This window comes from Ahaetulla prasina, chromosome 1, assembly GCF_028640845.1.
Source record: "Ahaetulla prasina isolate Xishuangbanna chromosome 1, ASM2864084v1, whole genome shotgun sequence".
Classification (NCBI taxonomy): Eukaryota; Metazoa; Chordata; class Lepidosauria; order Squamata; family Colubridae; genus Ahaetulla; species Ahaetulla prasina.
Window position 1 is genome coordinate 56,520,893 of NC_080539.1, and position 15,293 is coordinate 56,536,185.

Below are 15,293 nucleotides of genomic sequence, written 5' to 3' on the forward strand. Positions count from 1 at the left end.
TAAAATACTATGTCAATATACAGGAAGTAAGTATATATAACAAAATTGTGTATAAGAATGCTCAATATGGTTATACAAGAATAAGGGACTATTTAGAAAGACTGAATTTAATAGCAAAGAAAGCTGTTGATGCAGAAAGTTGTAAAATACTATATAATGTTGTTGTTATGTATAGTTGTTTTTTCAATTAGGCAAAATGCACACAACTTCAGTACTTCAGCAGAGAAACTGCTTCTAATGAGACCTCATCCAAAAATTGCATTGTCTGAAAGATAAAATAAACACAAAGTGAAAAACAGAATCACCTGATTATATAAAATTTTTCTTATCATTAGTTAACAATATCTTAGATCATGTCATGGTAGTTGAAATGTGTATAAACACAAGTTATACAAGACTTCTGAAACCATCGAGGATGCTTGTTTCATATCAGAATAATCCAATTCAGTCTGCCAGGCAGTGATGTGGTGTTAATGGGACAATGTGTGACAAATAACTCACAATGATCTTGCAGTGTCTTATTAGGGTTACTCTTAGGCAATGAAGTAATCTTTGAGATACATACATACATATATATGTATGTTAGAGTTCACATAGACATTGGGGGTCCTTGGTGCTCTCTGAACTAAGTTGTTTTATTACAGACATTTCATTACCTAAACTACGTAACATCATCAGTGCTAGACTACTTTGAAATATCTGCAGTGCCAGCTCAGAGAGCACCAGGGACCCCCCATTTCAACCCTGAGTTACAAATATTCTCCTTTATTGGTACACAGAGACCTCATTTATCAAATATATATAGCCACCCCTCTCAGAAGAATATAGATGCAGATTATTTACCATTGATTTGATATATTTAAATATAAATTTTCTAAAAGACATTTCATATAATCAAGAGCTTATTTTCAGGGAATCTGGGTGCTGCTTTATTCTAACGGGATGAAAGTTCCAGTGCTCTCTTTTTTTGCTGTCTTTTGAAAAAAATCATACAAATAATGGTATGACATAGTACCAACAATGATGCATTGGAATATCTGCAAGTAATACCATTTGCCTTCCGGTAGGAAGTGGCGGGACCAAAAATAGACAAAGCAATAGAAGATGATGCTGACGTGATCTGAGACTTTGGAATTCAAACAGGTAAACATCGGCCACATAATTCCTCAAGATTTAGTAATTGTTGATAAGACAAAAAAGTTTGGATAGTGGAGGTGGCAGTGCCTGGAGACAGCAGAATAGAGGAGAAAGAACTGGAGAAAATCACAAAATACAGTGATAATGGCAAAATAAAGCAAAAATAATACCAATTGTAATAGACACCATGGGGACAATCCCAAAACATCTGGAGTACCACTTGAAAACCATTGGCATTGCAAAAGGCAAGTTTTTTTGAAATAGCTTGGAACAATACCTTTAATACCATCAAACAACACATCTGGTTATCCCAGATCCTTGGGAAGGACTTGATAAAGGTAAAGATTCCCCTCACACATATGTGCTAGCTGTTTCTGACTCTAGGGACGGTGCTCATCTCCGTTTCAAAGCTGAAGAGCCAGTGTTGTCCGAAGACGTCTCCGTGGTCATGTGGCCGGCATGACTAAATGCCAAAGGCACACGGAACGCTGTTACCTTCCTGCCAAAGGTGGTCCCTATTTTTTCTACTTGCATTTTTACGTGCTTTTGGACTAGGTTGGCAGAAGCTGGGACAAGTAATGGGAGCTCACCCCATTACATGGCACCAGGGATTCGAACCACTGAACTGCCAACCTTTCGATCGACGAGATCAACGTCTTAGCCACTGAGCTACCACATCCCTTGAAGGACTTGATAGGTGGATAAAAATGCCAAATCCAGCCTAAACTAACTTTAATTTTTTAATTAAAGTTTTGATTTTTATCCCATTTTTCTTTTAAGTATTTTTTTCTCTTCTCTTCTATCATGTCCAATTCTTAGAGATTACCTGAACAAATCCTTGCAGTTTTCTTGGCAAGATTTTTCAGAAGTGGTTTGCTACTGCCTCCTTCCTAGAGCTGAGAGAAATTGACTAGCCATAGGTTACCCAATTGGCTTCATGTCCATGGTGTGATTGGAACTCACAGTCTCCCAGTTTCTAGACCAGTGGTTCCCAACCTTTTCTTGTTTGAGGCACAACCTTTTCTTGTTTGAGGCACCCTTGGAAAGCCTTTCAAAAGTTCCCGGCACCCTTATAAGGAAATAGATATTTAAAATCTCCGTAGCTCAAAAGTTCCCGGCACCCTCAAAAGATCTCACGGCACCCCTTAGTGCCGCGGCACACTGGTTGGGAACCACTGTTCTAGACTGATGCCTTAACACTAAACTAGCTATTACAGTTTTAGAAGCACAGGCAGAATGTGTAAGCAGATTCTCCTCCATTTTCTCTATGATAGCCCTGTGAGATAAACTGGACTTAAAAGGAGTGGCTGTCTAAAGGTCATCTAATGAACTTCTGACTTCCAGGAGATGTAATCTTGGGTTCCCCAGGTCCTATTCCAGCACTTTAATTACACTGCGCTAAACAACCCTTCAAAGAAAAGAGCAAAGCACTAACTAGAGGATGGTCTTTACTGAGAATTCTTGGCTATTTTACTTGTACATTTTTCGGGCTTCTTCTATATTTCACTGAAACAGTTACGAACATGGATTCCTGAAAATAGATAAGCTTCTGAATGGTCAGGTGCTAAGGTTAAATCAAGCCAACAAAACTAAATGGATTTCTTGGCTCAGGATGCTGATCTGAAAGGATCCATGAGGGTAATTCATAAGTTCCCACATTCTACTCTAGCATTTATTTCAGGTAAAAAGTCTTTTAACTTTTTTTTTTTAAGAAATCTTTCTCTGAAAATAACTAAATAGTAAAAATTATTTCAAGGCTAAAAATCACCTTTGAACATTTGAAAGTGAAAAGCTACTTCAGCAGAATTTCCTCTGAGCATAAAAATAAACTGTGTAATTATGAACCAAGCGAGATAAAAGTATGGCTAGAAAAACAAGCACTGGGTTTCTCCATAGTGTCCTGAAATAAATTGAATAGGAATAATGTAGTAGCTTATTCTTCTACCTTATTATATATTCAACATCAGTATTTGTTTTACAAAAAAATTGGCAACTAAGACTAAAGAGTTCTCAGTAAAATAGAATACCTGTTTGCTTCATCACAAGATACATTAAGTCATATTGGGTGACCACTGAAATTTATTTAATAAATAAATAAATAATGAAAGCAGAGTGCATGATCATTTCCCCATCATTGAATATTTTGGAGCACACGCTAAAAGCAACAGTAATGATATTGACTAATGCATTGGCAGAATAGAATATAATATTGACCCTTAAAAAACTAAATTGGTTCTTTTGTCATAGTTTTAATGTGTGAAAATCAGTGTAATATGACAATTAGACCAGAGAAGCCAAGTTCAAGTCCCAATTCAACCACAGACCTCTGAATAATTCTGGATCAATCATTCTCTCCAAGCCTAACCATATCCAAAGGTATGTTACTACAGGGATACAATTAGCGAGCACCCTTATTTAATCTGGCCTGAACTGCTACAAGATGAAGATATAGAAACAATAGTAACATAAAGGAAACAAGAATAACAGCATCAGCAATCGCATATGGTTTATAATCTACAGTAGCTAGTTAAAAAGCATTTCTTCCTGTATTATCAGGGCCTATGATGTGTTGAGGAAGCAATTTTGATTATATGTCCAGAAATGGGCACTTAGAGGAAGTGCCAGAGTTTTAAGGGATTCTTGAAAGATAAGGGATTGGGATGTGAACCTGAGGAGGTAACCACAAGCATGATAGAGAAGAGTGCCTGTTAGATCCTATTAAGATGACACTGATATGGAGAGACCTCTATGTATCATAAATTTATATATTAAATTTATATATTAAATAATATATAGTTCTCTTCCAAGAGAACATGTTTTCAGACACATTTGCTGGGGCAAACTGCAGGTAAATGGTCAAGAATGCTAGAATTGTTTATTGATTACAGACCATTTATGTTGCAAGGACTCTAAGGAAATAGCTGGAGAAGATAATTTGTTCTTATTGTCTCCTTTCAGCCACAGAAACAATAGAAACATTAATGTAGGCTACCAGCATTTGGAGAGGAAGCTTTTAATCATGCAACCAACTTGGAATTTGTTTACAGAACTGCATTAGGTCTAATGTCATCTTTAATCTCCTTGTATTCTCACCGTTGCATCTGTTGATAAGTGTAATTTAAAAGGTTTTCTGATTGTTTTTGGAAGGAAAAGGATGTCTACACCTAGAGATCTTAACCTTTCAGGGAAAGTACTGTATGTGAACTTCAGAAAATTCTTTTCAGAAAGCTGCCTCTAGATACTTACCATATACCTGGGTTTGATCCTATATACTGTACATATATGTAATCTTTGCTTACCAACTTCCTTGTTTAGCAACAGTTCAAAGTTACATTTGGAAAAAAAGGTTTTGCAACCAATCCTTGCATTTATGACCATCACAATGTCCCCATGGTTACATAATTGACATTTGTGTGCTTCATTACCAGCTTCCAAACAAGCAGAGTAAATGTCTATGGAGATTCACAGTGATTCAAGTCATGGTTGTCCCAAAGGTGCTTTTTTTCAAGACGCAACTGTACTTTCTATTTTTTTCTTTGAAGACATTTCACTGAAGCGAATGAGAAGCAAAATGTCTTCAAAGAAAAAACCACAAAGTTCAATTGCCTCTTGAAAAAAAAAAACCCCTTTGGGACAAGCGTAAATGGAGAAATCAGCAGTAAAATTTCAAGTTGTGGTCATGTGATATCTTATTTAATGAGCTATGCTGATTTGCTTAATAACAAAAGCAGAAGGGATGTAAGTACATACACATATACACACACTCAGTACACTAAAATATTTGGACCAATAAAAATGTAGTTTGTAGGAGTAGGGTAATGGACCCATAACAACTGAATTACTCCTCTTAATTTTAAGCAGAAATTACAGATGTGTGAAGTTCAATTATTATTTGAAGTGCAATATATGCAATCTTACTTTTTTCAGGAAAATGCCTTTTTTCTTTAGGAGGAGGAGTTATTTTTATCCAGGATGTCCTGCCACTGTCAACCTCCTGTTTTTCTTCTTTGTAGTTCTCTACTGAAGCCCGATTACTTTGAGGAAAATGTTTTTTCTGGGGCCTTAGCCAACAAGTTTCACTTCTTCCTTCTAGCAAGCAGTTCGATTCCCTCATCTTATTATATTCAAGCAAGCGCTTTTTCGCACTTTCAGCCATGATAGTGAAATGTGCTTCTTGTTACCGTGAGACAAATTCCTGTTTTTTAAAACAACAATGCATATAATACAAAATATTCAGGCCTCATTTGCTTAACAATATTTATCACTGAAAACAGGCAAAACTGATATGTTCTTATAGAGATGAAGCCTGATATATACTGGCTAGAAAATATGATGCAGCTGATCTCAAGGGAGAAAAATATTCATTTCAATGCGGATAATTCATGTACTAATCATCCTGAAATCCATTCCTAGCAATAGCTAGTATGCAACAGTGGCCCTATTGGATGAGGCTAAAACTAGTCCTGCACTGTTTTTCATAATAATAAACCAGATGCCTCTGAGGAGATAGAGATATAACTGTCTCTCACTAGTATTGCCTGCAAGTGGTCTTGGATTTTTCAAACAGCCCGTTAGATCTGTCCTCCATGTGTTTAACTAATTTGCTGTTAAAGCCATCCAATGTTACAGACTACTAGAGTTTTGTGGTAATTATTTCCTCAGTTAATACATTATGGGGGAAAGCACTCTTTTAAAGACTGTTTTGAATCTCCTTCTAGTCAGCTTCATTGGATGACCCACCATCATTTTGTGACAGAGGAACAGAATTCTCTGTTCATTTTATCCATCATGTGCGGTTTTATTCCTTTCAACAACTTTCCATGTCAGTGGCTATTTTCTTGTAGGGAATATATTCAAGTGTTCTAACTGGATAGGTAATGATTTATCAAATGTATATGGCCACTTATCTCAGAAATGTGACTCTGCATGGTGTACAAAAAAAGCACTAAAACATTCTTCAAAGACCATTGGAAACAAATTAGACCTAAATAGAAACAAGATCAGGAGACAGCAGTTCTAATTCCAAGATCTAGAAGATCCAGGATACCCATCAACTGAATAGTAGAAGTTTGGTTCTGGAGAAGGCTGCCACAAAAATTTTGCTGGATAGGATAATGTAAAATCCTATTCCATGACAAAGATGTTGCATTGGTCCTCTTAACTCAGCTATTGAAATTCTCTGGCCAGCCAATTTATTTGATTAGAATTGGTCCACATTTCTTCGGCCCTATTTATTTTTTGAGCACTTTTTCAATTCTACATACATGTGCTTGGTCAGCAAGGACTCTTTGGAATTCTTCAAGATAGAATCATATATAGTTCATCTGCATAGTTTTTAAATCCATATACCACTCTTTCATCCCTTGCCCCCATTCTGTGATTATGAATATTTCCTTTATGTGGGTATCCTGATGGCCCTTTTCAAATCTCTCCTTCCTTCTGGATAGTCTGGTGTGATTTCCCATGTTAAGATCTTTCTCCTTCCTTTTGTGTTCAGTTTTTCCTATATAGTAGATTCTTATTTACATGTCCTGTTCATTAGACAAATATATAATGCTAGGAATAGTCAGCCAAAAAGTCCATGTTCCAGTTAGTGTTTCTAGCTACTTGTAAAATATTTCCAGAGTTTTCTTTTCAGGATAGTCACCTGAGAGTGATAAATCCTGTAATGTTTCTTTAGAGAATGTTAGTAATTTAGGGGGCATGTATCCTGTTTAGAAAATATTCTGAAAGGTGTAGACTACCTCTTTTCCTGTCTTGTCAGATAAAGGTTCAGGCATATTTACACAGATGCCTATCAACAATATAATTAACTTTTTCTTTGAAAATCGTTGAAAAAATTGTGAGAGTAATCCGATCTGGAATACATATTATTACAGAGCACTGTTTTATTTCTAGAGATATTGACACTTATGAGATTTTGAAGATTATTAGCCTCTTGCCTGGAAATGCAAGTCTTGGCTTTTTTCCTGGTCAAGGAATAAACAAGATAAATCTGTTTTTTCCCTCTTGCAAAATTTAATTCACACCACTTTAACTTCCTACATGACCAAATTATAATAAAAGCTGTTTAATAGTCTTTCTTATGCCCACATATTGAAGGATTATAGGGGAATGATCAAACATTAACTTAAAATATAATTGAGTATAGTATGGTATGGTATAAAGTTCAGAGGGGGCATTTCTAATACAATGGGTGCAAACACCTCATCTTCAACCTCAGAAGTTGTGACACACCATTTTAGTTTAATAGTTTAAAAAGATTTGTAGAATTTTAAAGCTCTTCTTTGGTATCTGAGATTGCCATCTCTACACCTATAGGCTATTATTTTTCAAAAGAACAAAGAACTTTAAAACACATGGCTTCTGCCCAGATATGCCAGGAGATGTCACTAAGACCCCCTTTAAGGATGGAAGTATTTTCAGATCCACAAGATTCTGTTAACTTCACAAAAAAGCAGAAGTGGGTTTCAGCAGGTTGTGACCAGTTCTGGAAAACTGGTAGCGGAAATTTTGAGTAGTTTGGAGAACCGGTAGTAAAAATTCTGACTGACCCCGCCCCCATCTATTCTCTGCCTCCCAAGTCCCAGCTGATCGGGAGGAAATGGAGATTTTGCAGTAACCTTCCCCTGGATTGGGAAGGGAATGGAGATTTTACAGTATCCTTCCCCTGCCACACTCACCAAGCCACACCCACCAAGCCATGCCACGCCCACCAAGCCACACCCACAGAACCGTTAGTAAAAAATTTTGAAACCCACCACTGCAATAAAGGTATAACTAATGCACCTGACTGTGCTTCTTGTTTGGATACCTTGCAAGGCTAACATCAATCTTGCAAGTCTCAAAGTACCTCTCCCTTTCACTCTCCGGAAAACTAGGAACACTTTTATCGCCCCTCCTCCTTCAGACTCAAGTTTTGCTAACTGATCATTGTTGGGGGCTCTTCCTCCTGGTCTCTCAAGATCATTTATCATATACCATTGTCGCTTATGGTTTTATGGGCAACACCAACACAGCTTGTTTACTCTAATATCTATTAAAACTACTGATAACTTCAACTGTCAAAAGCACTATAATTACTGGTGTCTCCCCTAGCAACTCAAACTAGCACCAAGAAAAATAGCCATTAATAGCCCCATCCTTCACAAATCTGTCTGTCTTTTTAAAGGTATAAGTGTCTTTTATACGCTTGGTAGCACTGCATTTAATAGTTTAACCATTTATTTACATTATTTAAATTGTTAAAACTGCTGAAAAACTTTTTTGTATTACTCTAAAGTATTTTCTGTATTACTCTAAAGCTCAAGCCACGGATCAGTAATTTACCATATTGTACATTAGCCGAGTTGTTCCCACTATTTGTATAGTTCTATCCATTGGATTTTTTTTAAAAGACTTTTGTTCTTTAACAAAAGAGGAAGTTTGCTTAGAAATCTTTGATGAGAGGCTTCATTAGCCTTTTGAAATCCAAATAAACAATGATTCCTTGATCTTTCTAATCCACATGCTTACTGACACGTACCTATGCTTTGCAGAACTGCATTTTTCACTGAAATGAAGTTCCCAAGTTTTAATAGCTGTTGAGAAACGGCCACTCTTCTCTAAGAATCTTAGAAGGTTCCAAAATGCTTGGCAACCAGCAATTCAAATCATGGATAAACCAGTACACAGACATCTATTTTAATCAATTGTTGGTAAGTTGAATTATATGTTCCATAATAAAGCAAAGGACCTATGTTATCACAACACACTTGGCCATTAAAAATATATATTCTATTCTATTCTGCAATCAAGTTTGGAGCGGTATTTAACCAATAAATAAAATTTATTTAAATTTTAATTTACCAATAAATTTAACCAGTAAGGTTTGACTTTAGTGTATATACAACATACACAGCAGCTGGTAGGAAAGCAAAATGGTGGAATTTGCTATAGCTTTGGGATCAACAAATCAGATTAGAACTTTTATTGCTTTTTGCCATCTCAAGAACTGATGGTTAGTACTTTAATGTGACAGTGCAAAAATGCTTTAAGTAATTGCAATTCTTTAATCTAGTAAAGATGTTTCCATACATTAGTGATGGTTTCTACCAATAAGATCATAAGAAATTTGCATTGGGTTAATTGATGGCCAATATCAATATCAATGGCCAATATCAATAGCAAAACTACCATGGCAAAACTATATCTCTTCCACTACTGTAGAAATTCACAGAATCCCAGTTCTGTACTATTAAAAATCATACAGAATTGTTTTCAGTTTTTTAAAGAAGCAAGATAAAGTAAAAAAAACAAACCATAAAAATGCTGAAATTGTTGATTTTTCCAGTGTACTCTGGAACAAAATCTTGAGGACTACAAAAACTGTGGTTTTGGAGAATTTGCCCAGAAATGATAATAATTTGCATATCAGGTCATCGGGATAAAAAGCTATTTAGAACTTTAATTGGGTTCTTTAATTTTTTTAAAAAAAATATGCAAGCCTGAACCCAATGCCCTTCAAGAGCCAACTACACACACACACACACACACACACACACACACACAAACAGCAGGAAACACCATCAGATAATAATCAGATAATAAAATTGTATTTTTTAAGACTGGCAGGGCAAGGGGCTACATATAAACACTGACAGAAGAGACTGTGGAGTCCTTGGTGCTCTCTGAGCTCAGTTACTGAACCCCACTCCTTAGCAACGTTACATAGCCAGGTAATGAAACCTTTGCAGAAAGCAACCAAACTCAAGAAAGGAGCAAGAACCCATTCACCATCAATTCCTTCTTCGCCCACTATCTCTACTGAAGACTACAAAACTGTTTATTGGCCCCTAAAAATGATTCTCAACCCGATGAGGATTTTTCTCATCCTGAAACATTTCAGCCCAAGCCCTCTTAATATCTTTCAGACGCTCTTTTGTAGTGTGCTGCCTCCATAAATTGGGATATTCCCTCCCAGTGTCTGCAACAGCCTGAGCTGGTTTATATTGCTAGCAATTGTAGTCCAACAATTTTTCTAGGACAAATCGGGGAAGGTGGAGGCAAAGGACAGCTGCTTTTACATAAGGCAAGAAAAGCTAAAGTCTAACCGTACTGCAGTGCTGAAATCCAATTTTTTTTACTACCGGTTCTGTGGACGTGACTTGGTGGGTGTGGCAGGGGAAGGATACTGCAAAATCTCCGTTCCCACCCCACTCCAGGGGAAGGATACTGCAAAATCCCCATTCCCTCCCCACTCCTGGGGGAAGGATATTACAAAATCTCCATTCCCATCCCACTCTGGGGCCAGCCAAAGGTGGTATTTGCTGGTTCTCCGAAGAACTACTCAAAATTTCCGCTACCAGTTCTCCAGAACCTGTCAGAACCTGCTGGATTTCACCTCTGTTAACGCGGATCTCCATCAGTCTTTTCTCCAATCCAACTACCCTCCTTTTAATTTCCCAGAAACAGTTTTGGAACCCTTTTTAAAAAAATACCAATCCGCCGTCGAAACCTAGGAAGGATGCTACGAATGAGGAGCGCATATATACTCCTTGCCCTGCCGCCCTCCTCCCCCGATGCCCCACGAGTTGCGTCTGAAGGATTAGTAAGAAGCATGATGCAGCAATCTGTGAAAGGTGAGAGCCTCCCAAAATGACAGCCGGGACCAGCTGCCACGCCAATCTTTCCACGTGGCAGGAGGGGAGGCCTCGGCGAACGAGTCGCAGCACAACCCCCAGTTCCCTAATCGAAGCCGGGCAACCTGGGAGCCGTTTTAGCGCAGGACCCAGCCCGGCCTCGTTTCTCCACGATTGGCGGAGCCGCGATAGCGCAAATACCTCTCCGTCCCCTCATTGGCTTAGAATCTCGCCTTTGGAAGGTCTCCCGATCGAAGAGGAGACTAAGTGCGCATGCGGAAGCCGGCATCGAGTCTTCGGTGACTCCCGAGGCGCCCGACGAGAGATGCGCTGTTCCTTCAATCTCTGCCTGGAGTCTCTGGGATGACCGTTGGCGGGTGGGGGGAAGCGAGGCCGGAGCTCTAGCCAATCTTAGCGTTGGGGGAAGGCAGAGATGACAAGTGAGAGCTAAATGCAAAGCGCTCCGAGGACACCAAGCGAAGCATCTTCAAAGCGAAGGCCGGGCGGGAAGCGCTTGGCTAGCATGTGAAGAGGCAGACTGGAAGTGGCCGCGGGCACACCTGCGTGGGGAGGCGGACGGGAAAGGGGGCGGCGCGTGTAGCGGTCCTGCTTGCGGTAGACAAGGGAGGTTCCTAGCAGGGGTCCGCCGGCAGGTAGGCTTTGGCGGGGCGAAGGCCTCAGGTCGGGGGAGCGAGAATGGGCGGCGAGGAAACGGAGATGGCCGAGCCCGGGGAAAGCGGCGAGGTTGGGGAGGAATCCACGGTGCCTGCCCTCCAGCCCAACGGATACCTGGCCGGTAAAGAGCCGGACAACGGTGGGAGCTGCCTGCCTTTGGTGACCGAGAAGGATAGGGAGGTTGTTGGAAGAAGCGCCGTTTCCTTTGCTGATCTCGAGAAGTACCCAGAAGCGGAGGCGATGCTGTCTGACTGTACCGTGGAGGTAAAGCTGACCCCTCGGCTTTCCAAACGGAGGCTGGTGGTGCTGGCCGTGTTCAGCTGCTATTCGCTAGTAAATGCCTTCCAGTGGATCCAGTACAGTATATTGACCAGTGTCTTCACTCGCTACTATAATGTTTCTTCTTCTGAAATTGACTGGCTCTCCATATCATATATGGTGGCATACGTGCCTCTCATATTTCCGGCCACTTGGTTGCTGGACACGCATGGCCTCCGTCTCACTGCCTGGCTGGGATCGGGACTCAATTGCTTGGGGGCCTGGATTAAGTGTACCAGCGTCCAGCCAAATCTCTATCTGGTCACTCTGCTGGCTCAGATTGTGTGTTCCGTAGCCCAAGTCTTCATTTTGGGTTTGCCCTCCCGCATTGCTTCTGTTTGGTTTGGACCCAAGGAAGTGTCCACGGCTTGTGCTGTAGCTGTTCTGGGCAATCAGGTGAGTGGATAAAGAGGAGAAAGTTTGCGGTAAGAAATGCATGAGATAGGAATGTTGATGGATAACTTTGGTGAGAAAAAATTAGTGCATTTGAATTTAAGAAAAATCTAGTTTCCATTCTTAGTATTTAGATGAGCACTGATCATGCACAACTTTATTGGCATTGATGATTGAAACAATTAACTCAAATAAGCAAGGACATTTACAACTGAATAATTAGCCTTCATATATTTAATCCAAATCCTTGCTAATTAGATTTGTATCTTCTGTCTGATGCTGTGATGCACCATAATATAAGTTTTCATGTTTCAGTTATAATCTAATAATTACGGAACTAATAATCTAGAAATATAAGCATATTTCAAAGAAAATGTTTTCTGCAAGAGTTTTGATATTTCAATATTTAGAAAATCAGTTAGGAAAACAAATGAGTATAAAAGTTATTGTAACATTCTTGCATTCTAAATATAGTTCTGCACCTTAATCCAGAAAAATCACATCATTTAAATATAATAAATTAGAACTGTTACTAGTTGTTGACTTCCTGATGAAAAAGCAATGTTTTTCTATTTTCTTTACTTGTGATAGAAGCTTTCAGGTTTATGTTATCATTAATACTTTTTTAAGGGTATCACCATGTGTTGATAGAAATATGTTTGGATTTCAAAAAAAACCCACTCCTGAACAACTATAAGGGGCGTGCATAAGAGCACAAACATGCCTACCGTTACTGTCCTACTGTTTCCTTCATTATATACAATTTATATAGTTATTACATCCTTATACTCATATATATACTTATATGTTGTATAGATACTTCATGCTTATGCTTATGTATACTGTTATGACAAATAAATAATAAAAAAACTATAACGGCCATAGGAGTATTAAGAGTATTCAACTTTGCAAGAATTGGTTATTGGTTTAAAGATAAGGGAACAGAGAAAATAGACAATTTCATGTTGAAATTTGCAAATCAGTCTCTGGGATAGTTCAGTGGGGTGGATGCTATAATATTGCATTCTAGAAAGGAATAGGAAGGAAATTGAAATATATAATTGCCAGTATAATATAATAATTTTATAATGCGACTGCTGCGTCTCTAAAAAGTATAAAACTGGAAAAGGAGTACTTCAAATGATTAGAGGATTATATCAATTTTTCTGTTAGACAGTACTACAGCATTTAAAGCTTTTTTTCTTAAAAGTAGAGAAAAAAGGTTTGTAAAAAGCTATAAAACATATGTATGATGGAAAATGTGGGTAATAAACTCTTCCTCAGTATCAGAATAAATCATTCATTATAAAACAAAAATGCTAAAGGAATTATATAATTCATAGATATGGTGATGGTCGCAAATTTAGGTTGTTTTAGAAGAATTAGACAGGTTGTGGGGGGGAGTTGATCTGTTTATATCTATAATTCTTAATGGTTGCATACTACTCCCAGACGCTTAGGTGTGAGAGCTTAAATACAAGCTCTTGGGAAGAAACAGTAAATCAAGGCTACTGCCTTACTGTTTATGATTATGCATTTGAATATATTTCGGACTGTTGTATGATACCGTGCTGGCTAGATTGTCCATATACTAGTCTAATAGATTTCCTATGTTTTCAGATTTATTCTAACACAATTTTCTTTTTATTTTAATAGCTAGGCACAGCAATTGGCTTTTTACTGCCTCCAGTTTTAGTTCCAAACACATATGATGACCTGGATCTTATGGGACATAATATCAGCATAATGTTCTATGGTACAGCAGGAGTATCTACTTTCCTCTTTTTATTAACAGCGGTTGGTATGTAAAACATTATTTCAGTCTAATAACAACAACAGCAATAATAATAATAAATAATTTGTAAATTGAAGTTGAGTGATTATGGAGAAAGAAATCAATGGTTGTAGCAACAGTAATAGCCATTGGAACAATACCCAAAGGGCGGCCCAGATATATGGAATTTTTGAACTTATTAAACCTGAATATCCTGACTTTGCAAAAAAAAAAACCATTCTACTCTGAACTGCCTGTGTCAGGGGTGTCAGACTCGCAGGCTGGATGTGCCACACGCTAGCCATGCCCACCCCCGTTTTAGCGAAGGGGGAAAAAAGTCATGATACGTCACATGATGAAGTGACAACACAAGTTTAACACCCCTGGCCTATAAACTCAAATGTTACCTTAACAGCTCTTATAGGACCTTGGTTAGGACTTGACCTAGTTTTTACTAGTCCCAGACTGTGAATCGAATTGAAGATTATCCATAATAATACAAGAATTATGTCAATGTATTATAAATAGCTTTTGGCTTTGTTTTTCCTAGAATTAGCTGTAATTACAAATTATAACATATCTATGAGAAGATAGTAAGGAAAAGTATAATGGGATGTTTAGGTTAAGAAGACTAAGAAACAAATTGAAGGAAAAGTAAAAGAATTACCAGAATTGTACTAAAACATGTCTAGAATAATTATGGAATTAAGATAAACAATGGAAAATATTAAAGTAACCAAGTCCGACCCCTTGGACTTCACCCGTTTCCCGGATGGTCAGGATCCTCAGAGCTTGGGCCTCCGGCTGATGTTGTGCAATGCTCGGTCCGTGGTGAATAAAGCCCCCCTCGTTTGTGACCTTATACAGGGGGGTTCCGCGGACCTTATGGGCATTACGGAGACCTGGTTGGGCACTGAAGGGGGCGTGCCCCTGGTTGAGTTGTGCCCGCCGGGTTTCCGTGCATTCCATCAGCCGAGGGCCCAGGGTAGGGGTGGGGGGGTGGCGGTTGTGATTAGAGAGAGTCTAGAGCCGAGGGAGACCACTGTACCTCAGATTGCCGGGTGCGAATCCTCTTGTGAGATGGGGTCATAGGTGTCAGATGGGTATGCTGATCACGCACCTGGCTCCTTGCTGCGTGACAGCTGCCCTGCCCGAGCTCCTGGAGGTGCTGGCTGGGTGGTAGTTGAGACCCCAGACTTTTAGTCATGGGGACTTTAACTTGCCATCGTCCGCTCGCCATCGATGGCAGCTCGGGAGTTCATGGCTTCCATGACGGCCTTGGACATGACCCAAGTAGTTGATGGCCCTACTCACATTGGGGGTGGCACCCTGGACCTGATTTTTCTCTCTGGTCAGTGGTTGAGAGATCTGGACTT

At 39.0% G+C, this 15,293-nt stretch overlaps 2 protein-coding genes across 3 annotated transcripts in view; one reads left to right on the forward strand and one right to left on the reverse strand.

Moving 5' to 3' along the window:
* On the reverse strand, positions 1-11,097 carry SPATA45 (spermatogenesis associated 45). The gene is made up of 3 exons (XM_058165368.1): positions 10,959-11,097; positions 5,056-5,332; positions 1-265 (listed from the first exon to the last, which is right to left on the reverse strand). Exons 2-3 carry the CDS (start codon positions 5,291-5,293, stop codon positions 246-248), a joined length of 258 nt encoding a protein of 85 aa, XP_058021351.1. The 5' UTR covers positions 5,294-5,332; positions 10,959-11,097; the 3' UTR covers positions 1-245.
* Positions 10,709-15,293, forward strand: part of FLVCR1 (FLVCR choline and heme transporter 1) — a 22,014-nt gene continuing 17,429 nt past the window's right edge. Inside the window, exons 1-2 of one of the 2 annotated variants that reach the window (XM_058165367.1) lie at positions 10,709-12,146; positions 13,800-13,944. In XM_058165367.1, the coding sequence (XP_058021350.1) occupies positions 11,454-12,146; positions 13,800-13,944 (838 nt within the window). In that variant the 5' untranslated portion in view covers positions 10,709-11,453. The remainder of the gene's footprint in view (positions 12,147-13,799; positions 13,945-15,293) is intronic. The other variant, XM_058165366.1, reaches the window with a different exon arrangement.